The sequence below is a fragment of the Nyctereutes procyonoides genome, unplaced genomic scaffold, assembly GCF_905146905.1.
Source record: "Nyctereutes procyonoides isolate TBG_1078 unplaced genomic scaffold, NYPRO_anot_genome, whole genome shotgun sequence".
NCBI lineage: Eukaryota > Metazoa > Chordata > Mammalia > Carnivora > Canidae > Nyctereutes > Nyctereutes procyonoides.
The window spans coordinates 35558443-35584713 of record NW_026575020.1 but is presented as its reverse complement, the minus strand read 5'-3'; the positions used below and the strand labels follow the sequence as shown (position 1 = coordinate 35584713).

The window sequence follows — 26271 nt, the reverse complement described above, 5'->3', positions numbered from 1 at the left end:
GCCAGGGATTCCAGGCAGGGCAGAGACAGATCCTGGACATCACAGTCTGAAGTTTCTAGAGACCATCCCATCTGATTCCTCATTATATACATGGGGAAACTGAGGCCCCAAGAGTAGAGAGGATTTGCCACAGGCATGCCCCAGACAAGGAGCACCGGCAGGCCTTGAACCAAGGTTTTCCCATGCTGCCTACCAATGGGCAGGGAGGCAGGTGGAGTGATCTGCAAGAGAGGCACCAGGGTGGGTGGGGCCAGTTCTGTCCCTGGGGATGTCTGTCCTGGGTCCCCTCACCCCTCTCCGTGCCCCGTTGCCACCCCACAGGTGCCCTAGAGATCGGGCAGGCCCTCCCCATCCACACTGGCCGCTACACCTGCACAGCCCGCAACTCTGCAGGTGTGGCCCACAAGCACGTGGCCCTTACTGTGCAAGGTAAGGATCTCCCTGTAGGTGCAGAGCTAGAGGCAGGTAAGGGCTGGGTGGGGAGGTGAGGTCCCCCAGGTTCCAGATGCCCAGACCTGCCTCTGATCTGATTCCCCCGGGTCGGAAGAATCAGCCCACCTGTGCCTTCCATGCTGCGATTTCAGGAAGCCCCCATTCCTTTTAGAAGCTTCTTTCTCTGGTACTCCAAGGCCCTCTGGTTGGAGGACCCTGGGCATTAAAGGCGTTCCCAGGCACCTCTGTGGCCCTGTTCCCTTGCAGCCTCCCCCGTGGTGAAGCCTCTGCCTAGCGTGGTCCAGGCACTGGTGGCAGATGAGGTGCTGCTGCCTTGCGAGGCTTCGGGCATCCCCCGGCCAAGCATCACCTGGCAGAAGGAAGGGCTCAGCATCCCTGCAGGTGAGTCCCCCCAGCACTAGCAAGGGGAGAGGAGTGTGGGCCTGGGATCCTCACACCTGCCCTAGATGGAGGGGTGTGGAGGTGAGGGGGAGCTCTGCAGATCTGCTGGGAGGGCCCAGAAACCCCCTGTGCCTGCTTTCCCGGCTGCCCACCGGCCTCAATTCACCAGCCAGAGCTGGGTATTCCAGCTGAGCACCACGTGGCGGAGTTGGGACAGCCTGGCTGGGCCCTGGGTCTCTGCCCCCCACCTCCCATCACCCTGTGGACCACAGAGTCACTTGCCACCTGGTCAACCAGAATAGGCCAAGCGGCCCTCCTGTCCTCCTCAGTGGTCCTGCTCTGGCCACCAGTCCCTCGTTTCCTCCCCCGCCAATCCAGGAGTGAACACCCAGATCCTACCCAGCGGACAGCTGCGGATTATCCACGCCAGCCCAGAGGATGCCGGGAACTATTTTTGCCTTGCTCAAAACAGTGCAGGCAGTGCTGTGGGGAAAACACGGCTTGTGGTACAAGGTGGGCCCAGGGAAGGGGACCGAGGGGGACCCCAGAGGGCTCGGGGCTCTGACGCCCCTGCATCCTCCCCTACCCTGGCATGGCTTGTCTTCCAGAAAGGACGTAGGGAAAGGCATCTTTTCCCATTTGTGCCCCGGGTCTGCCTTCAGATAGTACTCGGGGCCCTCTGCCTCCTCTGACCTTTCATCAGACAGTGGTCTGGTCATCCCTCATTCGTTCTGGCTTATCAGGAACAAAAGCCATTTCCGTCCCTCGAGCCATCGTGTGTGCATGTGTGTGTGTTGGGATCACTCTGTCACCGCTTCACCAAAGTCAGCAGTCCCCCCGTTGGGCCAGACCACGGGCAATGGTGGATGACAGAGCTGGTGGAGGAAGGGGCGAGGGGCATGCTGGCTGCCCAGAGCGCTGGAACAGGGGCATCCCACCCGAGCCCAGCCCCAGCCCCCACGTGGGTCTGCATCTCCCCACAGTCCCGCCCACGATCAAGACTGGCCTCCCGGATCTGTCCACCACGGAAGGCTCCCATGCCCTCTTGACCTGCTCGGCCAGCGGCAGTCCTGAACCCACCATCACCTGGGAGAAAGATGGACTGCCTGTGTCTGGAGCCGAGGGAAAGTTCACCATCCAGCCTTCTGGGGAGCTGCTGGTGAAAAACTTGGAGGTGAGCCTCAGACCCTGAGTGGCAGGAAGGGGTATAACAGTAACAGCAGAAGCAGAAAACGCCTGCTGAGCACTCTCCCCCCCCCCGCAACCCCCACCTATTTGTTGTGTTGTCTGCTGAGCGCTGTGCAGCTTTTAATCCCAGGAACATGGGGAAATAGATATTATAATCCCCACGTACAGAAGAAGAAACTGAGGCTCAGAGTGTACCCAGTTTTTCCAGGGCACACTGTTACCAAGAGACAGAACCAAGATTTGAACCTGGACCTCCATGGCTAATTCCTGAGGGAGGGAAGGAGCCCTGGACGGGGCGTCGGGGGGTGCACAGAGATGCCTTTGTAACCCCAAACTGCACCTGGTTGTTGTTGGCCATGTGTTGTTATTGGCCATGTGTTGTTGTTGACCTGAGTCCAGGGCGTAGGTGGGAGCCCCCCCCGACCCCCGCCAACAGCACTCAGATTCTGTCCTTACAGAGAGGCCTCTTTCCAGATGGATGGGTGGCTGCTTGGTGGGCACACCTGCTGGGGGTGGTGGGGAGAGTCACGAGGTCCCCAGCCCTTGCTGGGAGCAGATGGCACAGTGGTGGTGCATGAGCCCCACTCCGAGGCACCATGGAACTTCTCAGAGCGTGGCTAAGTCCTCCATGCCAAAGTCACCCAATGCGGGACCTGTCTCAGGGGTACTGGGAGCATGGATGAGCTAGTGCCAGTGAAGTCCAGACAAGGGGTCCGGCACACAGTGGGTGCTCTCCCGTCGTGCAGTGGGGGCTTAGATTGTGAAGGTGCCGAGCCTTATGGAGGCTGCAGGGAGGCCCGGTGGTGAAGCAGAGCCACTTACTCACTGTGTGACCTCAAGCAAACCCCTCACCTCTCTGGGTTCGGTGCTCCAAGGGAGCCTGCGGGAGAATGGGGCCCTAGGAGCTGGGGGTGGGGGCAGTGCCGGGGCTGACCCCCTCCTCTGCCCACAGAGCCAGGATGCTGGGACCTACACCTGCACGGCCAAGAACAGTGTGGGCCACGCCCGTCGTCGTGTGCACCTCACTATCCTGGCTCTGCCCGTCTTCACCACCCTGCCTGGGGACAGAAGCCTTCGCCTTGGGGACAGGCTGTGGCTTCGCTGTGCAGCCCGGGGCAGCCCTCCCCCCCGCATTGGCTGGACCGTCAACGACCGGCCAGTCATGGGTCTGGGCCTACTGGGAGCGGGTGGGATGGGGACCTGGGACCCCGGGAGAAGGGCAAACCTGGTGGCAAGACCCAACCCCGTGGAGAGGAAGAGGGTGTCAGTCAGCCTGGTGGGTTCTGGGTCTCCAGACTTGGCCCTGTGTGGAGGGGACAGAGAAAACATGTGTGTGGCTGTATGTGACTGGTCACATGTCAGACCTGGCAAGAAGCCACCTGTGAAGAAGACTCAACCCTGAAAACCTCAGGGCCAGGAGGGAGCTTGTGTTCCAACCTAGCAGTGCTGCTCCCATCGTGGGCTCTTTGGCAAACCCCCTTCCTGGGGTGTGGTGGAGGCTCTATCCTCCCACCTGGTCCCCAGGTGATGTTTAGAGAGGCACAGGGCATACAGGAGGTGCTCAATAAATGTCTGCTGAACCGATGAATTGCTAAATCCCCTCCATGGCAAAATGACATTTTCAGACACTCCTAAGCCAGAGTCCAGGTGCTATGAGATGTGCTCAGAAGCTCACCTTTGTGCACCTGTGAGGAAGGCTTTGCCCTGACCCCACCATCTCCTGGGGAGGGAGTTTGGGGGAATGATCCAGCCTCCCTGAGCCTAGCTTCTTCATCTTGAGACGGAGATAACAGCAGTGCTGAGGGGGAACTGGTGTGATGCAGAAAATGCATGTTAATAGGCCCCCAAAGACCTACCTTTGGCCGCACAGCAAGCTCACGGTGTGGACCTGAAAATTAGAGAAGTCTGGCTCTTCACCCCCATCCTCTCACCTGGGCTGTGCCTTCCCTGAATGGGTCTGACTCGGTCAGGCTCCCACCCATGGGAAGAGACACCCGTCTTTGCTAAACACCTGCTCGGTTCCCCAGCCTGAGCTGAGGCTTCAGGGCAGGAGGTTCCCGGTACCTTGCACTCAAAACCCTCTGGGGCATCTCTTTCCTACCAGAGGGTGTGTCTGAGCAGGATGGGGGCAGCACACTGCAGCGAGTGGCAGTCACCAGAGAGGACAGCGGCACCTACGTCTGCTGGGCAGAGAACAGAGTGGGCCGCGTACAGGCAGTCAGCTTCGTCCACGTGAAGGGTAGGGCGTGAGCCTTGTGGCCTTTCTTGAGACCTCCACGAAACCCAATCCTTTGGTTTTTCTAAAAAATGGACCTCCTGACCCCTAGTAATCCCCACATTGACTGTGCCTTTGGATCCCCTGGTGGACTTTAGAGAATGCTGTGGCTCAACTCCACCCCTGACTGAAAACCGGCCTCTCTGGTCTGAAGCCCCAGTATCAGTATTTCTTACGTTCCCCAGATGACTGGGCTGCAGATAGAGTGAGATCTGACCCACTGGCCTGCAGCAGCCCCCTCGGCTGCATGGTGCCCGTGTAGGAGGAGGGCTGGGGGGTGGAGGTGCCCTGGCAGAAAAATGCCTGAAGCTTGCCAGCCTACCAGTTGTCCCCCCTTGGCCCTGCATGGTCAAGAAGCAGCACGATAATCCTCCAGGTGGCCATGACTTAGTTGGCTGCATTAGAGGGCAAGAGCAGCCCAGGGCACCAGGACACAGCTGTGGCTGGTTTGAACCTTGGGAAACCAGCAAGCATAGAAACTGACACCCGGCCTCCAAGTGTGGTTTCAGATTAGCGTGGGGCACCTGCCTGGCACAGTCAACTAAGCATCCAATGCTTGATTTTGGCTCAGGTCATGATCTTGTGGGTGGTAGTATCACACTCCACACTCAGCACAGTCTGCTTGAGATGCTCTCTTCCTCTCTCTCCACCTACTTCTGCCCCTCCCCCTCACTCATGCACTCTAAATCAATTAATTAACCAATTAGTTATTTTTTTTAAAAAAAGATTTGCATGAAGGGAGGATCAGGGATGTCTTAGTGTTGCTGTGTCCAACCAAGGTGTCCTAGTGGTTATGTAGTCTTTGTTTCCCAAAGTCCCCGGCAGGTACTCTGCAGCTGGGATAACCCATCGACTAGAGCAAGTGTATGACACTCAGAACCCTGCTTTTATGCCTGTGCCTGTCGCAGGCATCACTAATTGATTGCAGCACTATCCCACTCAGTTTCAAATCCGTGTTCCTGGCAGTCTGTTTCACTTGCCCCATGACACGGAAGTTGTCTGCCATCCTTGATGCGTGACCATCCAGTCAAGCTGGGCCAGCAGGAGCTACTGGGGATGGGTTTATGGGAGAGGCTGAGCCTGAGGACACCTCCTTTCTGATACTTTGTCTGACATTACCTGGTGCAGAAGCCCCGGTGCTGCAAGGGGAGGCCTTCTCCTACCTGGTAGAGCCTGTGGGGAGCAGCGTCCAGCTAGATTGTGTGGTCCATGGAGTCCCAGAACCTGACATCCGTTGGATCAAAGATGGCCTTCCTTTCCGAGGCAGCCGCTTCCGGCACCGGCTACAGAATGGCTCACTGAGCATCCGCAGGACAGAGGCAAGGCAGGACCCGGTGGCTTGGGGTGGGGATAGCCCACAGCCTTTTCTGATGGCCTAGGAGGGTTCTTTAGGTTTCCATTGTCCACTACAGTCTACAAAGCACCTTCCTGCCCAGGACCCAGATTCTTCCCACCACTATGTCAAGTGACACCCAGCTGGTGAATTTTCTCTGTGCCTCAGTCACTCTAGCCATTCAGTGGGGCTGGTAGTTGTTTCTACCTCATAGATTTATAGTAAGAAATCAGTGAGATGACCCATACCAGGTATTTAAGAGTGACTGGCCCCTGGGTGATACCAATAAATGTTTTTATTAATGACCCCATGCTGCAGAGTAGACAGGTAAGAGTGCCCCATTTTACAGATGAAGACACTGAGGCTCAGAGGAGCTCATGACCAGTGAGTGCCCAAGGCAGGACCCCCTCCCAGCTCTCCTGACTCCTGCTCCGTGCTCTTTCCAAAGCCTTGAGCCCTGGAGCAGCCCCACACTCCTTCCCTTCTGAGTCCCAAGTCCCAGGGGTCTTGCAGAAATCCACAATCCTGTCCTGTCAGGCTTTTCTTAGGGGCCCTTGCTGTTGCCCACTACCGTTACCCGAGTCTCCACCACGGGCCAGGCACTGGTAGATCCTTTTGCTTTGATGAGCATGATTTCCTGCCCAATCCTAGCAGCTCTGATCCCCATTTTAGCAATGAGGAGAGGGTACCTTCCAAAGACGTGGTGGTGTACTAGTAATGAGTCTAGAACAGTCACCAGTGGAGCCGGATTTGGCCCTATCCTGATCTGACCCCCAAATCTCCACTCTGACCTGCATGCTGTGATGCCTCTGTAGTCCTTTGGGAGCAGCCTTCTGGGTGTGGACGGTGGTCTCAGGCTGTCCCCCAGCTTCCATTCCTGGTAATGCTGCTGCTCCGGAGTGAATCTGAGCTGTGTTCTCATTGGGCTTCCTCACAGGGCCGTGGTGGTGGTGGGGGGCATCCTGTAGACAAGCTTCCCTCTCACTAAACTGGGAAAACACTGCACACCATCTCTCCTCTGGAAGGTTCCCAGCCCACACCTGCACAACAATAGCCTCAAGGAATCCTGCAGCCAGAGTGGGTGGTTCGCTGACTCAGTGTTTCCCAAACTTACTTCACCATGGAACCCTTTTTTCAAGGAATCCCTAGCAGTGCACCGTGGAGTGATAATACTTCATTGTACCGAGTTTGGAAAAGGGGCTCTAAATCATGCTGTTGCAGCATGGGCCTCCACTGAGGGCAACAAATCCATGCTCTTCATCACCACTGCCCCATATTCTAGGTGTGAAAGGGGCTGGATTCTCTTTGGATGTCTATACACAGGAGGCCACGGAGGCTCTTCTGATGGACTCCATGAGCCCCCAGCTGGTTTGTGCTCTAAGCTCTTCTTAGATGGTCTTACTCCAGTCCCCTGTGTCCATGCTCCGCTGTCCTCATCACTCTGCATTCCCAAACACCACGCTCCCCTCCCATGACCCCCTGCAGATGGATGACGCCGGCCAATACCAGTGCCTCGCAGAGAATGAGATGGGCGCGGTGGAGAAAGTGGTGATCCTCGTGCTACAAAGTGAGTCTCGGCCTCCCCTTCACCTGGGCCCTGGGTGGGGACAGTGCAAGGTGGGCACTGGGGGCTCCAGGGGGCAGCTATGCTGAGGTTGAGGTGGTGCATCCCAGGCTGTCTGATACAATGGAGGGCAGAGAGGCAGAGCCAGGGACTCGGAATTCTCCGACAAATATTCGTTGAGAGCACACAATTGGAGTCCTATGAAATGGCCGCCCAGTTATGGAATGGAAGGCAGAGTCAGGGTTAATGAAGGTCCAGGGACCCCACAGCCAGGCCTGGGCAGGGGACCCATTTTTTCAAACTCACAACCGTCAACAAGGTCATAGTGACAGCTCTTGGATTTGCCACACACCTGGTAGTTTACAAAGCACCATCTGGACCTCAAAGTAACCTTGTGAAATTGTCTAAGTAGGGATTTTTAATAAAACTTTTTATTGAAGATTAACACACATAAGGAGAACAGATGTTACAAGGGTACAGCTCAATGAGTGTTCTTTTTTAATCATTCATCTATTTATTTGTTTATTTTGAGAGAGAGAAGAGAGTGCAGGCAGGGACGGGTGGAGGGAGAGGAAAAAGAGAATCTTAAGCAGACTCCGTGCCCAGTGCAAAGCCACGGGGCTCGATCTCATGACCCTGAGATCATGACCTGAGCCAAAATCAAGAATCGGATGCTTAATTGACTGAGCGACCCGGGCACCCCTCCATGAATTTTCATAACATGAACCTACCAAGTTAGCCTGCACCCAGAGCAGATATAGAAGAACGGAACACTACCAGCTCCCAGGCACTTCCATCATCCTATCATACCCCTTTCCGGTCAATGCCCTCTAGAGGCCCCAGGTAATCCCTATCCAGAGTTTTGCCTTTAAAAAGAAACAAAGGAAACCCAGCTTGAAGCGCTGGCTCAGTCAGTAGAGCATGTGACTCAAACTCAGGGTCATGAGTTTGAGCCCCATGTTAGGCATAGAGATTACGTTTAAAAAAACAGCTCTATTAAGATATATACCACAAAATTCACCCATTCATACAGAGGAATATTATTCACCCTTAAAAAAGAAGGAAATCCTGATACCTGCTACAATAGGAATAAAACTTGAGGACGTCAAGTGAAATGGGGCAGTCACCAAAACACAAACATCGCATGGCTCCAGTTATATGGGATATCTAGAGTTGTCAGAGTCATAGAAACAGAAAGCAGAGTGGGGTGGACAATGGGGAGATGTGCTTGAATGGATCTAGGTTTTCCGTTTTGCAAGATGGAAGGATCCCGGAGATGGATGGTGGTGAGGTTCGCACAGCAGTGTGAACCTGCTCCACGCCACTCAATCTTATGCTTCAAAATGTGCAAGGTGGTAAACTTTATGTTATATGTTTTCTACCACACTCTTTAAAAGTGAAAAAAGTCACCCATTATAAGTCTGCAGTTAACGATTCTCTCAGTCAATTTAGAGCATTGTCCATCCATCTGCACGATCCATTTCTGGGCTGAGTTTCATCACTCCCAGGGGCTCCCACTGCCCGGCTGCTCCCACCCCCAGCCCCAGGCAATGGCCCACCTGCCTTCCACCTCTGCAGGCTCGCCTTTCTGGAATTCTCATCTAAATAGAATCCTGCATAGTCTTCAGTTCTGAGTTCTTTCACTCATTAATGTCTTGGAAGTTCATCCATATCATAGCACATATTGGTGCTTCATTCCATTTTATTGCTGCACGGTATCCATTCACATTTACTAGACATTTAGATGGTTTCTGATTTGTGGCTATTATGAATAATGTGGCTGTGAACATCAGCATGCAAGTCTTCGTGTGATATGTGTCCTGCTCTGTCCGGGTAAGATTCCGAGGAGTGCCTTGCTTGGTCTAGCTGACTTTTCAAGAACCCACCAACCTGGCTATACTATTCTCCTTTTCTAGCAGTGTCTAAGGCTTCGGTTCCTCTACATTCTTGCCAACACTCCATGTCCGCCTTTTTTTTATTCAGCCATCTGGTGGGTGCTGACTAGTATCTCACTAAGGTTTTAATTTGCATTCCGCTAATCACTAATGATATTGAGCATCTTTGTGCGTGTGTACAGCCTATTCATAAGTCTGCTCTGTTTAAGTGTTTTTCTGATGTTTTTTTCATTTTACAATTGGGTGGTTTGTCTTATGAATGAGCTCTAAGGATCTTTATGTCATCTGGATACAAGTCCTTTATCAGATACGTGATTTACAGATATTTCCCTCCATTCTGTGGCTTCTCTCTGCATTTTCCTATCGATGCCTTGGAGGAGCCAAAGCCTTAAAATTTGACAAAGTCCAAATTTATCAATTTTGTATTTTATAGACTGTGGTTTTGGTATTGTATCTAAAAAAAATCTTTGTCCAGCCTAAGGTCACATTCTCTCCTATAATGTTGACAGTTTTCGTTTTTGCATGGAAGTCAGTTATCCACTTTGAGTTAATTTTTGTGTGAAATAAGGATCTAAATTCTTTTTTTTTCTTCTTCTTTTTTTTTTTTGCATATGGATATCCAATTGCTCTGTACCATTTAGTTAGATCTTAATTTCCTCAGTGATGTTCTATAGTTCACAGGTCTTATACCTCTTTTGTTACATTAATCGCTAAGTATTTTGTTATTTTTGATGCCATCGTAGGTGGAATTATTTTCTTCATTTGATTTTTGGATTTTGCATTGCTAATATACAAGAATCCAATTGATTTTTGTATCTGACTCTTAAAACCTTACTAAATTCAAAAAAAAAAACTTGCTAAATTCATTATTGATTCCTGGTCATTTTTGCTAGATTCCTTAAGAGCTTCTGTGTATAGGACTTTCTACACATCATCTATGAGGAGAGACAGTTTTACCTCTTCCTTGCCTCTCTGGATATCTTTCATTTCTTTGCATTGCTGCTTTGCATTGGTTAAACCCTCTGATACAGGAAGTGGAGAGAGCAGATGGCCTTGCCTTGTTCCTAGCTGTAGGCAGGGAGCATTCAATCTTACACCGTTGAGTGTGATGGCAGCTGTGGGGTTTTGTAGGTGGCTTTTTATCAGGTGGAGGAAGTTTTATTTTATACGTAGTTTGTTGAAAATTTTTGTCATGGACTGCAGGGGGCAGAGTGGGGGGTTCTGGTTCCAGACAAGATGGTATAGACGAACTTCTCTCCATTCCTCTTGCTGCATACGGCTGAACACCTTGGACTTTACATAGAGGACAAACATTGATTCTGAAAGACAGAGAAAAAAAGATTAACTGAGGATCTTGGGACCTGTGGAGTGACATGGCAGTAGATTCCCTCATATCTCTTTTTGCCTTGTGTATCCTGGGCAGGATGCTTGAGAAGTCAACAACCTGGAACTGCCAAGGGTCTTTCACACACATATACAAAGAGTCCTGACAAAAGCCTGCTCCTCTTGCTAAAGGGCCAGGAAAGGAACAATACAGCAAGATGGAAAGCTTTTCAATAATGACCACCCTACTCCAGCCAAACATCGTGAAAAAAACTATATCCCCCCACCCCTATTAATGAAGACCAAATGGGTGGGGAGCCTGTACTTCACCCTTGCCCCCTATCCTGGGCATCCCTGCATCCCTCCTAGGGGGGTGACATTAGATGAGGCCAAGTGAGGGGCAATACAGGTGTTTCCCCCAGCCAGAGTGATATCGGCAGAGAGAAGTGGGAACCCTGAACTCCCATGCCTGTCCACCAGTAGTGGAACACCTGTTCTGGGGTGCCCACGGAAGCCAGCTAGGGAAGCTAGATTTCTGCCCTCATCTGGCAGCAATGAGGCAGCACCTCCTTTCCCTTGGCAGCAGCAGAGGAGGCCTGCTAGGATGGAAGATTGACATAAGAACCAGAGGCTTGTCATACTCAAAGTGTCTGGGAAGCAGTTGAAACTCACTCGTCTTACCAGTAACGAGGAAAATAACAACTTGAATGAGAAGAGCTGATCCACTAGATACCAATAGATGTTAGAATATTCTGACAAGGATTTAAAAATAAGTGTCATTAAGAATGCCTGGAAACATTAGAAATGCTTGACACATGACAGCATGAATAGGAGCTACAAAGAACCAAAGGGAAGATTTAGGACTTAATTGATAATAAAATGAAAACTTCCATGGACAGGCATAACAGCAGTATGAACAGGACAGAGGGAAGAATCGGTCACTTTGAAGATGTAACAATAGAATTTACCTCGTCTGAACAACAGAGAGAAAACAGACCCGAAAGAAACAAGAAGCGAAGCTTCAGACCCATGTGGGTACCTTGGAAGAACAAAAGCGTTAAAATTTGATGAAGTCCAAATTTATCGATTTTGTATTTTATAGACTGTGGGTTTGGTATTGTATCTAAAAAAAAAATGTTTACCAGCCTAAGGTCACATCCTCTCCTATAAGGTTGTCACTTTTCATTTTTACATGGGACACACATGGGATTAAAGCTGAACTCGCACATGGTGGCATCAGAGTCCCAGAGAGAAAGGAGAGATGGGTGAGGAGTATTCAAAGAAATGGAAGCTGAAATTTTGCAAAAATTTCATGAAAGATGAAAGCCTATAAGTTCAAGAAGGTGAATAAAACTCAAACAGGGTAAGCCCAAGGAAATTCTGCACCTTATGCATCACAGCCAAACTTGCCAAAAATTAAGGGTGAAGAAAGTAAGACTCCATCCTCCTCCATCAGTGCCTTTACGTGTGGCCATGGAGTGATTCAGAGCTCAGGCAGCTATGGGGTGGGCCTCGGCTTTGACTCTTGCAGGCCCCCAACCCCGTCCCAGCCCAGATTCCCGCACAGGTGCACATGGTCCACGGCAGTCAGGGATGTGTGGAGAGCTGATCTGGCCTTTCCACGGCTCCCCCATTTCCAGGCTCTTCTCATTAAGCTTCCAGCTGGTCCCCTGGCTTCCTCAGGCCAGCAGAAGTGCCAGTTCCTGGGCAGCCCAGGTGGCTCAGCGGTTTGGCACGGCCTTCAGCCCAGGGCGTGATCCTGGAGACCCAGGATCGAGACCCACATCGGGCTCCCTGCAGGGAGCCTGCTTCTCCCTCTGCCTGTGTCTCTGCCTCTCTGTGTCTCTCATGAATAAATAAATAAAACTTTAAAAAAAGAAAAAAGAAGTGCCAGTTCCCCATTTGCTTCCTGCCAGCTCTGACCCAACCCCCGACAATACCCCAGTGTCTCAGAATATGCCGGCATCCTTGTCTGCAAATCAAACCAATTCCTTGGGGTAGCAAGAGCTGTAGGATTCAAAGCCAGCCACATACCCCCACCCAAGCAAAACCACTCTGACAACCAAGGTGGACTGAGGATGGGAGATGAGAGCAGCCCCAGGCCAGCCACCTCCACTGTTCTTGCCTGAAGTTCTAGAAGCTTCTTGTGGATAAATGATTCTCAATTTGTTGTTTGGTTTTCATGGACTTCTAGGTCCCTGATAGAGTTTGGTTTGGATACTTTTGTCAAGTGTTGTATTTGGCTTTTGGGGGAGCAGACTTGCTGACTTCTTCTCACGGCTATGGCCAGCATCGTGTTCTTGTTATTTCTGACCTTTATTTAAGTGAAACCATTTCATAGGTGCTCTTGTGTCAGGCTTCTTGTGCACAACACCATGTGTGAGGTGTGAGATTGCACGTGGAGGGCATTCATCCACTCTCGTTGCTGTATGGTTTGCCACTACGTGGATGGCCATGGTATGTGTGCTCCACTCCACTCTGGGGCACTTATGAAAAGCGCCGCTTTGGGATTCTAACACATGACTTTGGCAGACACACTTACACATTCCTGGATCCAGGAGGGGCTGCGACATACAGCAGGCGTATGTTCCACTTTAGGAGACGCGCGCTGTGGCAGGCTGATAAGTGGCTCCCACAGACATGACCATGTCCTTGTCTCTGGAACCTGTGAATGTAATCTTATTTGGAAAAGGACCTTTGTGGATGTGATGAAGGATCTGAAGATGAGGTTACCTTGGATTGTCTTGGTGGGCCCTAAATGTTACCACAAGTGCTTTTATAACAGAGAGGCATAGAACTCATATATGGGGGGAGGAAGAGGAAGAAGAGGAGAGGAAGAGGAGAAGGAATAGGAGGAAGAGGAGGAGAATGGGAGGAAGAAGAAGAGGAAGAGGAGGAGGAGGAGAGAAGAGGAGGAAGAGGAGGAGGAGGAAGAGAAGGAGAAAGGGGAGGAGGAGGAGGGAGGGAAGATGAGGAGGAGAAGGGAGAAGAAGAGGAGGGAGAGGGAAAGATGGAAGCAGAGACTGGAGGCACTCGGCCTCAAGCTGGGGAACGCTAGAAGCTACCAGAAGCCAGAAGAGGCAAGAAGCAGATTCTGCCCCGGAGCCTCCGAAGGAAGCGAGATCTGTGATGTTAGCCCGTGAAGCAGCAGGTTTGGGCCCCTGGCCTCCCAAGCTGGGGGACAGTAGACTGTTCCTGCTTTAAGCCGCTGCATTTGTGGCCGTCTGTTAGGGCAGCTGTGGGACCTGGTGGCCACAGGGTCGCGCCCACTGGCACCTGCCATTTGCTGCCCCCTCCTCCCAGCCACTCTGGAGGGTCTGTGGGAGGGTGGACAGGGATTGCCATTTTCCAGATGAGAAGACTGAGGGTCAGGGAGCCACATGGTGAGACTCACCCACAGCAGGTGACGGGCCCCGTCTCCTGTCCGGCACCAAGTGGCGGCTCCACGTTGGAAACATCCCTGTAATAGACCCAAATAACGGGACACCAAGGTGGGCACTAAAAACGAATATTTCATGTCACCGCAAGGCACTTAGAATTTATCGCAGGGATAGAAAGGAAGGAAGCAAGCAAGCAGCTGTGAGCAATACAGTCATATTCTGGGAAACAGTCTCGAAAGAAATATTGTTAGAACCATAGTTGGATGTGATGATCACTTGTGATTTTTTTTTAAGATTTTATTTATTTATTCATGAGAGACACAGAGAGAGGTAGAGACACAAGACACAAGAGTTCCAATGCGGAACTCGATCCCAGGACCCCGGGATCATGCCCTGAGCCAAGGGCAGACACTCAACCGCTGAGCCACCCAGGTGCCCCCACTTGTGATTAATTTTCCCCTTTCTACCTCTGCATTTTGTAACCGGTCTGAATGAATAATTGTATAAAAATAATAAAACGATCTCTAAAGCTGCCCTGGGCTCCCTGACAGGTGCCCCGGTGTTCAGCGTGAAGCCCCAGGACGTGACCGTGAGGCCCAGGGAGGACGTGGCCCTGCAGTGCCAGGCCTCAGGAGAGCCGGCGCCCACGGTGGAGTGGCTGCGAGCGGGCCAACCCTTGCGGGCCAGCCAGCGGCTCAGGACCCTGCCCGACGGAAGCCTGTGGCTGCAGCGAGTGGAGGCTGGGGACGCGGGCACATATGAGTGTGTCGCTCACAACCTCCTGGGCTCCACCACAGCCCGGGCCATCCTGGCCGTGAGAGGTATGGGGCGTCCCCGCTCAGACCCTGGAGGACGGACAGAGGCACGATCTCCTGCTCCGGTGGGGATTTGTGTGTTGAGGGGGGGGACGTGGCCCCCCTGCCCTGCCAAGCACCCCGACTCTTCCCTTTGCTTGGAGTCACAAACTTAGGGGGAACCTGCCGGTGGGGACTTATAGGTCATCTCAGCTACCCTGCTCTTTACAGTTGGGAAAACTGAGGCTCCAAGAGGCTGTTTGCCACTCATACCGGACAGGAACCGTGGCCTTTCCGGCTTACTTGGCACAGACGTGTGTCCTCTTTTTGGATATTCCCCAATTCCGTGAAGTAGGCAGAATAAAACAAGGACCTTCATGGGCCCTGCTTTGGCGGTTGCCGTGTAATGAGGCCGTGGTAGGGAGATGGTAACAGACGCTGCTTTCGGGTGTTAGGGTGTTAGTGACACCTGCCATCTCTGGCCTCCCCATTCAGCTGCCTTGTGCCTGAGGCCAGAGCCAGCTTCAAAATAAAGAAAAGGATTATCCTGAGAAACCACAGTAAAATGACTCAGGCCACACAATGGAAAGTCCCCAAATATTATTTCTGAAGCTCATTTCTGTGTCTCGGAAGCAAATACTCCGTACTTGTGGCTTTGCATTTCCATCCCTGGCCATAGCAGCTGTTGCTAATCTATCGCCGCACACAGTGCTCCACGTCCCCATAGAACACCTCTCCAGGTGGCTCCCCCTGAACTAACTGGTCTTGGGACTTGACACTTTGGCCCTCGCAAAGCCACTCAAAATCCATTGCCATCCCACTGTGGGACGCTTTCTGTTCCCTGGTCCCCTCATCTCCTGCAGACAGGGACAGAACGCCACGACACACAGCTCCAGAAATCCAGTGGTTCTCTGACACCCAGCCATGGATGCTGTCTTGGGGGCGGCTTGAGGTCTGAGCAGACCCTCCCTTTATTTCAGAGCTTGGTCCCAGTCCTTATGCTCTTCTGTTCGGAAGCCCCCACCCCAAACCACAGAGCTCTGCACATGGCCTCAGGATGAGTTTCCTGAGGCTGCCAGAGAATAGTCCTATAGGCTGGGTGGCTTCACAGAAATGTATTGTCTCTTTATTCTGGAGGCCAGAAATCTAAGATCAGGGCATCGGCAGGGTTGGTTCCCTCTAAGGTCTGTGATCGAGGGTCCACTCCATGCCCCTACCCCAGCTTCTGGTGGTTTGCTGGCAACCTCTGGCGCTCCTTGGCTCATAGAAGCATCACTCAAATCTCTGCCTACAAGTCCCCATGGCATTTCTCCTGGGGACGTGCCTGTCTGTAAATTTCCCCTTCACATAAGGATACCAGTTAATAGGTTAGGGCCCACCCTAATGACCTTATGTTACCTTGATCACCTCTGTCCAGACTCTGTCTTCAAATAAGGTCACATCCTCAGGTCTGGGGGTTAGGACTTTTACACATCTTTTTTAAGGGGGCATAATTCAACTCGTAACAGCCTCCTTGCTTTTTAAATGGAAACAACCATTTTTAAAGTCTCCTCTATGCTCATTATAGGAAGACCAGATCATTTAGGAAAAAATCTATGAAGAAAAAATTAATTACCAATTTTCTCACCTTCAATGACCAGAAATAGCTTTATGCCATCACTTGGGGTATACCCCTCTACAGTTTTTCCCCCAAATATAAAGAGAGGCTTTTTTCCTTTTTTAAAAAAGTTATTATTTTATTCACGAGAGACACAGAGAGAGAGAGAGAGGGAGAGAGGCAGAGACACAGGCAGAGGGAGAGGCAGGCTCCACGCAGGGAGCCCGATGCGGGACTCGATCCCGGGTCTCCAGGATCAGGCCCTGGGCTGAAGGCGGCACTAAACCGCTGAGCCACCGGGCTGCCCTCTTACTCTGTTTTAGACAACTTCCCATGATAATAAAACCAGTCTATATCTTCTTCAGTGTTGAATATGAAAATATCCCACAGGGATACTTTCCTAACTTAACTGCTGTTGGCTTTGTTACATAAGCAACAGGTTTGGGTTTTGTTTTGCTTTGTTTCAAGTCCTCCCCCACCCCTGAAAATTACACTGTGGTGCACATCTTTGTGTGCTGGCCTGAATATGTCTATGGGGTCAGTCCCTCCAGTGGGGCATTGCTAGCTAAAACATGTTCAGAGGTTTTGAGGCTCCCTCACTGTGAACAGTCTTCTCTTCCTCATTTCCCATCAGCCTGGGGGCCCCCTCTTGGGAGGCAAGAGGCTGCTGAGTCACCCTATGTCTAAGAAAGTTGATGGTGGCTTGTCATTCCCAGGCTCCAATTTCTTGTCCCCTTTGAAAGATGCCAGGCCATACTGCTGCCTTCGTATCTGCACCTGACTCCTTCCTCTTCCCCTTATTAAGATGCCAGGGGTAGGTTCATGGCCTGCTGCTGTCCCTCCCATAAACCCCAGAGCTGCGGATATTGATGAGAGATGTCCCAGATGGGCATCAAATCTCATCAGACCCCAGCTCTGGGCTGCAGGAAACAGCACTGCTTCCTGGAATCCAAAATTAACCAGCCCCTTGATTTACCCATTTAGGATCCTGGCAGTTGAGTGTTTTATGTTATTTTTTCAACAGATCATGGGCAATTGGTTGTTAATTTCCCCAGAGAGCCGGTAAGCAAAGAGGCAGGCTAGCTTCTATGTCTCAGCTCCTTGAATGCCATCTGTGCGGAAGAGACAGCTGGTCCATTAGCCAGAGGAAGTGCCCTCTGTGCCCACCCCATCCATCTGATTAGTGCTGGAGAGCACCAGCCTGCAGGCCGCCTGGCTGCTGTTGGAAATCCAGCTGCAGGGCAGCTGGAGCCAGGGCCAGTGATGAAATAAAGGATGTTCAGGTGACAGCATTCAGGTCCTGGCCTGGTGCCCTGGCTCCTCCAGCATGCCAGCCCCTCCATCACGGACTCCTGGCATTTTAGATTTTAGAACCCAACAGGTCTTTGACACATCTGTGATCCCACCGCCTCGTTTTAAAGATAAGCCAGCTCAAGTGTGTCTTAGGGGCCTGACTTGCCCAGAGATCTAGGTAGGTGATGGCGGAGCCAGAATCAGAAGCCAGCACCATCCCAGTGCAGGGCACCTCTCTGAAGCCTCCCCCTCGCTTTCAGAGTCAGGATCCCCTGGGCAATGAGCCTATCACCCACGAGCTGTGTGGTCTTGGGCAAGTCACTTCCTGTCTCCCAGCCTCAGTTTCTCCTCCGTGGAGGGGGTGACAGTATCTGCTTGCTCTGAGGGCACAGAGGTAACCTTACTGTTCTCCTCCCTCCTCACAGGGGAGCCCCACGGGAGCCGGGGCAGCATGTCTGGTGTGATCAATGGCCAAGAATTTAGCAGGGCGACCCTCAACACCACCGTGCAACAGGAGGCACGCTCTGGGGTCACCACCATCCAGAGCAGCATTAGCCACATCCCTGCGAATGTGGGTAAGTGGGGGCCAGAGCCCGTCCTGCGCCTAGGGCTCCTCCACCAGGAGGAGGCAACTCCCATGTTCTGAGGCTGGCTCAGGGCCTGATGGCTGGAGGAAATCTGACTGCCCCTAAGATCCAAGTCTGAGTCTTAGCCAAAGTGGATTTAGGTGTGGGCCACTTCCTCCTCACCACCACCACCTCCCAACAGAACAAAGTAAAAATTATAGACTGAGACAGTGTGAAATAACCAGGATGTGTGAATGCAGCCAGATAATGCTTTGGAGATCACTGACTGCCAAGTGGGTGATCCCCGCTTCCCACACTGTGAAGAGCTGATAGAAAAGGCAGGAGTCGGGGGGTATGGATGGGCTGGAGGGGACAGAAAGGGGGAAGCGAGGAGAATTACCTTAGCTAGAAGGCCCAGAGAAGCAAGGAATATCCACTGTCACAGAGTCATAAATCAGTGTGTACTAGCAGATGGAATTTTCTAGAGTGATGTTGCAGACCTTGCTATCTCGCCCTTCCCAGGGCACCCTGGAGGTCCAGAACAGGGAGAGGACACTGCTGACTGGGTCTTTGCCAGAAGCGGCTGCTCCAGAGCTGCCCTCAACCACACACCTGTGTGAACAGTGTGGGGTCAGGGGGCTCTGGCTGGGGGGTCGTTCCAGGCTGGCTGTCAGCAGGGATCGAGTGAGGTGGGAGGCTGCCCGGGTATGGCTGCTGTTTCCAGCTGCCCAAGCAGGAGCCATGGAGAAGCAGCTGGCCCCGAGCCAGGTGGGCCAGCCTCCATGTGGTGGAAACAGGCATAGAAGGGTGAAGACGGTTCTGCTGCCCATGAGCCTGGGTCTTCCCCTGCCTCCCTCAGAGCTGGTAGTTTCCCTGAGAAGCTCAACCACCCCTGACCTCCAGCGAGTGGGGTCTCCCCTTTCCCAGACCGAGGCACCCCCTGCCCTGTGAGGAGGGCTGGGCATCACATGACGGTCTGGGAATCCATGTCCAGAGCGATTTTTTGGCTCTATTTTCAAAGTCAATGGCCTTCCTCTCCCAGGCTCTTCTGGAAGGTGTCTGCAAGGTAGGAGACTTGTCTGGTTCTCAGCTTGGTCCGGCACATATGTCCCAGGCCCGGTTGGTGACCCAGTCACTCTCAAGATTTGTTCAACTGAGTTGAATATCAACAAGTCACATGCCCTTCTTTGTATAAATGTATTTTGTTCGTTTTCACAACCACTCCACAGACTGGATATTTGCCTTCACCCCTTCCCAGGTCTGATCCAATAACTGACTCAGGTGATCACAGGGCTGGGCCTGAGCAGGGAGGGAAGGGGCTAAGCCCTCCTGGGGCAACAGGGAGCTACAGAGGGATCTTGAGCGGGAGAGTGGCAGCCCTCAGGATCTGGCCCTGACCCAGCCTCCATGCCCATCCCATGCAGGGCCCCTGATGCGGGTGCTCGTGGTCACCATTGCCCCCATCTACTGGGCTCTGGCTGGAGAGAATGGGGATGCCCTGAATGGCCACTCTCTGACGGGTGGCAGCTTCCTACAGGAGTCGCATGTGGAGTTTGCCACAGGTGAGCGGGGTGGGGGCATCTCCTTCCCAGTGGGCCACATGGGGCTGAGGCCTGAGCCCAGGGCCTCTCCCCCATGCTGACTCCAGGCTGGGTGGGGATGGATTGCAGGAGAGCTGCTCATGATGACCCAGGAGGCCCGGGGCCTGGATTCCAATGGCCTCCTGCTCCTTGACGTGGTGGTCAGTGGTGTTGTCCCTGAGAGCCTGGCTGACGCAGATCTGCAAGTGCAGGTGGGGACCAGCCCCGAGGTGTGCAGATGAGGGTGGGGGAGAGGTGGGATGTGCTGCCCCAAGCATCCTCTGCTGACACCCCAGCAGGGGCTGGGGTGTGGCCTGGCCTGGACTTAGCCCAGTAGGAGGATGCCCTGGCCCAGCCTCTCAGGGACAGGTGTCTTGCCCATTTCATACACAAGAATGCCGAAAGGAGGTCACCTGCTCAAGGACCCACAGGCCTCCACCTCCAGCATCCCTGGCCCCTTGAACAGGGGGCTGAGGGTCCTACCTTTGGAAGTTGAAATCCTAGACATTCTCTATCACCCTCCTCCTCCCTCTCCTCTCTTTCCTCCCCCTCCTCCTCCCCTATCCCCCACTTCTTCCTCCTCCCTTCCCCTCCTCCTCCTCCTCCTCTTCCTCCTCCTCCTCCTCCTCCTCCAGGACTTCGAGGAGCACTATGTGCAGATGGGGCCAGGCCGTCTCTTCGTGGGCTCCACACAGCACTTCCTGCAGGACAGCCTTCCCACATTCCTGCGCTGCAACCACAGCATCCGGTACGACGCGGCCCAGGGCCTCCAACCCCAGCTGGTGCAGCACTTGCGGGCCTCAGCTATCAGCTCGGCCTTCGACCCCAAGGCTGAGGCCCTGCACTTCCAGCTTACCACAGCCCTGCAAGCTGGTAAGGCCCCTGTCTTTTGTCTCCACTCCCCCCTGCCCCAGCTAAACACCCACCAGGGGCTCCAAATGCACCTGCTGAAAGCCAAGGTGACACCTCCCCTCCTTGTCCGCTCACTTCCAGCATGTCCCTGCTCCTGTCCAACCATCCACAACCCCAACAGGGACACAGGTCTTCAGGTCACTCCTGTTCGAACCCTCCAGAGCCTCTTCCCCTGCCCCAGGGTGCAGGTCCAAGCCCACCCCCTCAGGCTGATGTCTAAGACTCCAGCCATACGCTGCCCTCTGCTCAAGGGCGCCTGCAGCAGAGGCCCCACCAGGCAGTCAGGAGCCTCTGTTAGAACCCTGGACACCCACATGGCCATGCTGTACGTATTCAACCAGTGGATGCTAAAGATATTCCTGTTACCCTTATTGAAGCTCCCAATTTCTTTTTAACATTGAACCTGGCACAGTGGTAAGAGCACAGCTTTGGGGTCAGACAGACCCTGGTTCAAATCCAGCCATACCACTTCCTGGCTCTGGGACCTTAGGGGCAATGCCCTGGTCCTCCCTGAGCCTCAGTGTTCCCATCTATAAAATGGGCGTAATATCACCCACCTTGCAGGGTATCGGGAGTAGCCAAATTTTCTCTGGAACCCTCACCTGGCACCCAGTGATTACTTTAGCAAGCATGCTATCCTTGCAGTAATTTAGGGAGCCTGGTCTCCTTTCTGTCTCTAGAATTCCTGTGCTTCCTACACCCACCAGGTGCTATTATTTACCCATTCTGCACATCCCCTTCCCCTTACACAGCCAGGGCCACATCTACCCCTCTGGATCCTCAGGAGTGTGCTTTTGCATGCATGGACATCCTGTTTTGTACTTTCCTTTCCTGGTTTCTCCTGTGTCTGCCAGCTGACAGCCTGGGCAGCCCACCATAGGCATGCCCGTGACATGACCCACAGCCACTGCCTCCAACTGGCCTGGGCTGGGAATGGGCTTGCAGACTGGCTGGACGTGGGCCTGGCTCAGGGCTGAGGGGGCATCGGCCTGGCCAGACTGGCAGGAGGGAGCTATAGCCAGGGCTGCTGTCTGTTCCGGGGCACCCTGGCTGCAGTGCCCTTGTGTCCTTAACGACCTATCGACCTATCACCTTTGCCTCACAGAAGAGAATGAAGTTGGCTGCCCGGAGGGCTTTGATCTGGACACCCAGGGAGAGTTTTGTGTGGGTGAGTGCCTTCCCCTTCCCCTGGCATGGATGGTCTGAGAGGGAGGAGTGTCCTGGCCAGCCAGTAGGAGGGCCTGTGAGCACAGACCACAGGAGCTCTGCCCACCGCCCCCCCCACCCCGCCCAGACAGGGACGAATGTTCAGATGGCCCCTGCCCCTGTTCTCACTCCTGCCACAATGCACCTGGTCGCTTCTCCTGCTCCTGTCGGGCAGGCTTTGCCCTGGCCAGGGATGACAGGAACTGCAGAGGTGAGCGGGCCCAGGGACAGAAGCTCTCCTTGGAGCTGGCCTCAGTGTGTGCAGGGCATTCCAGAGCCATGACCCTGACCAGGGGCACACATCTCAGGACATGGCCTGTTCCTGGTAGCACTGGGTGCCAGCCTGAGGGTTACGACACCCTGTTTCCCTTCGGAATTTCCTACTATGAGGGCTGCAGATGGGAGAAGCTCAAATACTGGGGGTGATAGGGACCCCCAGCAGGCAGCCACCATGTGCTCCTGGTGTGCATACCTGCTGAGCCTAGACATAGCCTTGGGCTTCCTGCCACTCCCTGGTCATGCCCAGACAATTGGGGTTGGAAGTGAGTGGACACCCGTCTGCCCCACTTGCTCTACTTGTCCCATTTGCAAAGTTTCTGGACAACAAATGTGACCGTAGGACACTGTCCAGATGTTGACCCTCCCCATCTGCGTCCCTTCGCTCCCACCAGTGAGGCCTGGCACTGCTAAGTCTCTGCTGTGCTTTGAAACAGGTGCCCAGGGGGCATCATCTGCAACCTCATATCAGATGCCCCAGACCAAGGCCTGTGGGTCCCTCAGGGTGGGCTCTCTGTTTCTGGGGAAGGGGCAAGATGAGGGAAAAAGCCAGCAGGAGAGGTGGGGCTTTCTTGCCAGGGGCTCCTGGGCCTGGGGGAGGGGCCTGCGTCATTGATTGGCCAGGGTCAGGGTGGCAAGGAGGGCCTGGGGGACATGTGTTCATCAGCCCCTGCCCCCACATCGCCCCCAGATGTGGATGAGTGTGCCTGGGACACCCACCTCTGCCAGGAGGGACAGCGCTGCGTGAACCTCTTTGGGTCCTACCACTGCCTCCCCGACTGCAGGCCTGGCTTCCGGGTGGCCCCTCATGGGGCCGGCTGTGAAGGTGACAGGGGCATGATGTGGGGCTGTCCATATTCCAGGGTTTCCAGGGTTCAGTAGAGGAGGTGCTCTGTGCCACTGGGATTCTGGGCCTCCAGGGAAAAGCAGGACTCTCTTGGCAGAAGGAGCCATGAGACCAGGGCAAAAGCTTAAGCCACACTCCAAAGGTCTGGGGCCTGGCCTGGCCTGGCTGCTGGCACTTTGATTATCCTTGGACAAGTGTCTTTTCCTGTCCGGTTTCTTGTCTGATGAAGGGGCACCAGCTCAGGGAGGGCACACATATGCTGTGTCTGCTGCCGCTTCCCGGGTTCCCTCATGGATTGAGGCCCGGCCGGCCTAAAGACAGCCTCTGAATCCTACTCAACGCAGCTTCTCCAGCAGCCACTGTGAATCAGCTGCAATTAGCCTTTGAGATGAAACTCAGGAGCCGCCCTGGATTGGCAACCTGTATGGCCTTTCTTGCTCCAGTGTTCTAGAACTTCATGATCATGGGTCCTCAGGCTCCTCTGAGTGGTAGGACCACCTAGCGCAGGGGCAAAGTGCAGGGGAACTCAGAAGAGGAAGTGACCCCAGGGCTCTTGAAGTGTCCAGTCCACCCACACGGCTCCTCTGCCTCCTTTCCGACCCACTTCCTTCCTTCTTTCCAGCTCTTAGAGCTCTTTCCCTGAACCAGCTCCTACCACCTTCTTGCATGTGATCCAGTTTTTTCCCCCTGACCCCAGGGAGAGGTCCCACCCTGACACCTCTTCACAGATAAGAAAACCAAGGCTGGGAGAGTGAGAGCTACTTGCTCAAGGACCTAGAGATATGGCAGCACTTGGCCCAAACCTGGGACTCTGCCTCCAAAGCCCACCTTTTAAGCCCCTGCTTTCTTTTCGGACCTACAACCTTCTTACTCTCCAAAGCTGGCATAACTAGGAGAGGTGGTTCAAACCCTGGCATTCCACCTGGTGGCACTGAAGTTGGAAGAGGGGATGAGGAGGAGGCCAGACATGGAGAGGCGCACTGTATTCCCTGGGGGCAGGGGTGGGAGGCTCAGCCCCCCTCTGTCCACACCCCTGCCTCCCCAGATGTGGACGAGTGTCTGGAGCAGTCGGATGACTGTCACTACAACCAGCTCTGTGAGAACACCCCAGGCGGCCACCGTTGCAGCTGCCCCAGGGGGTACCGGATCCAGGGCCCTGGCCTGCCCTGCCTAGGTATGGGGACACTCGCCCCCTTGTTGGAGCCCGGGTCAGTACCGCCTGGCTCATGAGCAGAGACTGTTTATGACCAGGGTGGGGTGGTGTTGGGTTCTGTGAGTAGCAGCAGCTAACACTGATTACATTGCCCCACGCCCCCCATGTCCCCGGATCCATGCTTTGCTATCGTCTGGCACCGGACCTCACCCCCTACCCAGCAAGGTCACCATCCCCGGGAGCCCAGGAGGAGGGGGAGTGTAGGGAGAAGCGGGTGGGTCCCAAAGAGGCTGAGCAGAGTGAACAGGCCTCCCCAGGGCGCTGCTGTACAGTGGAGTCTGGAATGAGGCCCGGAGCTGGGGGAGGTTGGGGCCTCTTTGAGCAGCAGAGGCTGGCAGTGGTCCAGGAGAGGGAAAGCTGGTGGGCAGGTCTGTCTGTAGGCAGTGGGGGAGGACGCTGGGTTCTGGGGAAGGCGAGAGACCAGGAGAGATGGCTGGCGTCGGGCAGAGTGGCCGCGGCGAGCCCCGAGCCACCCTCAGCATCCCACCTGGCCCTGTTCCTTTCCAGATATCAACGAGTGCCTGGAGCTGCCCAGAACCTGCACCTTCCAGTGCCAAAACCTCCAGGGCAGCTACCGTTGCCTGTGCCCGCTGGGCCAGACCCTCCTCCGTGATGGCAAGACCTGCACCCCACCAGAGCAGAGTGAACAAAACGTGACCACTGTCAGCCACCGGGGCCCCTTCGTGCCTTGGCTGCGGCCCCGTGCCCCTGTCCCTGGGGGCTCTTACCATGCCTGGGTCTCCCTCCGGCCACGCGTGGGAACCCTGAGCAGCGTGGGCCGGGCCTGGTGCCCCACTGGCTTTATCCGGCAGAATGGTGTCTGCACAGGTAAGGCCACACGCCAGCAGCCATCCCCTGGGGACGCGCCCTGCGTGGTCCTAGGCTGGGTGTGTGGGCACCACGCCCCATGTACAGAAACCCAGGGCTCAACAGCAAGCAGGGTGGGCAGTGCACGCAGATAGTTACATCCTGGCTGCATATGCCGCCTTGAAGCCCCGGCTGTAGAATGGGCAGCGGGCATCCGAGAGGGGGATGGAGTATTTTCCCAACCATTTGACTTCAGGACACTTTACCCACTTTTGAGAAACACTCCTTTTGGTGCGCAGGGGTGAGGCAGTCAGGGCAGGAGATTTGCAGGAGTGAAGGAGGTGTGCAGGTTGACATGACACTGTGAACAGGGACTGGTGGGTATGGGGGCGGGGGAGCAGGGACAGCCCCCGGGCTCCCCATGGAGGCAAAGGGGAGGTAGTGGAGGGCAGACAAGCTTCAGCATCTGTGCCAGGAGCAGTGTCTCCCCACCCCCCATGCCTTGGTGAATGTCTGTGACTCAGTGTGTGTCTCTGCCTCCATCCCCCACCCCTGGGCCTGGTCCAGACCTGGACGAGTGCCGGGTGAGGAACCTGTGCCAGCATGCCTGTCGAAACACCGAGGGCAGCTACCAGTGCCTCTGCCCCGCTGGCTACCGCCTCCTCCCCAGCGGAAAAAACTGCCAGGGTGAGCAGTGGCCCTCCCAGTTCTGGAAGAGTCAGGATGGGGCTTCGTGGGAAGAGGTGGCTCTCTCCAGTCACTTCTCAACCATCTCATGTGAGGGTGAGGCAGGGAGAGGAGCTCAGAGCACCCTAGGTGCCCACAGCCAGGCTGGAAGCCACACTCCACACAGTAACTAAGAGGTTGCATGGGCAGGCTCTGAGAGCGGTCCTGGAGGTCCATCACAGCTCTGCTGTGCATCCCTGGGCAGCTCACATCGCTTCTCTGAGCCTCAGCCTCCTGGTGAAGTGGGGCTAACACAGTCCTCCCCTAAACAGCTGGATATGTGGAGGGCGGGCATGGAGACAGCATTCCAGCAAGGCAGCAGCAGCTAGTAGGAGCAGCGGAGTCTCCTAACACCCAAGCAGGAGAGTCCCCTAACTCCCAAGCCTAACACTCCAAGCCACTCTCCTTACTGTGCTCCAGGGCTGGGGCCAGCCATCCCCTTCACCCCAGCCCCGTAAAGTGGGAATCGGCCTGCCTTGCCTGTCTCCGACCATCACTCTCTGCCTGAGGATCTGTGAATGTCCTCAATGGCTTCCACCGGGGCAGACAGGGGTCACGGGCAGTGGGCACCTGTCTGCGCAAGGGCAGCCGCTCACCTCCTCCAGACCCTACAACCAGCTCCAGGCTCAGGAGATTCCCAGGGTTGCCCACCTGGGGAGATG

General features: G+C 54.3%; 1 protein-coding gene across 1 annotated transcript in view; it reads left to right on the top strand.

Moving 5' to 3' along the window:
• Window positions 1-26271, top strand: part of HMCN2 (hemicentin 2) — a 146437-nt gene that overhangs the window by 118420 nt on the left and 1746 nt on the right. Inside the window, 18 exon segments of the mRNA XM_055329177.1 lie at window positions 322-429; window positions 700-834; window positions 1213-1347; window positions 1818-2008; window positions 2975-3188; window positions 4127-4261; window positions 5426-5616; window positions 7116-7197; window positions 14344-14613; window positions 17902-18051; window positions 19467-19604; window positions 19713-19834; window positions 20258-20495; window positions 21640-21702; window positions 22708-22842; window positions 23909-24037; window positions 24584-24904; window positions 25451-25570. Of these exon segments, the coding sequence (XP_055185152.1) occupies window positions 322-429; window positions 700-834; window positions 1213-1347; window positions 1818-2008; window positions 2975-3188; window positions 4127-4261; window positions 5426-5616; window positions 7116-7197; window positions 14344-14613; window positions 17902-18051; window positions 19467-19604; window positions 19713-19834; window positions 20258-20495; window positions 21640-21702; window positions 22708-22842; window positions 23909-24037; window positions 24584-24904; window positions 25451-25570 (2877 nt within the window).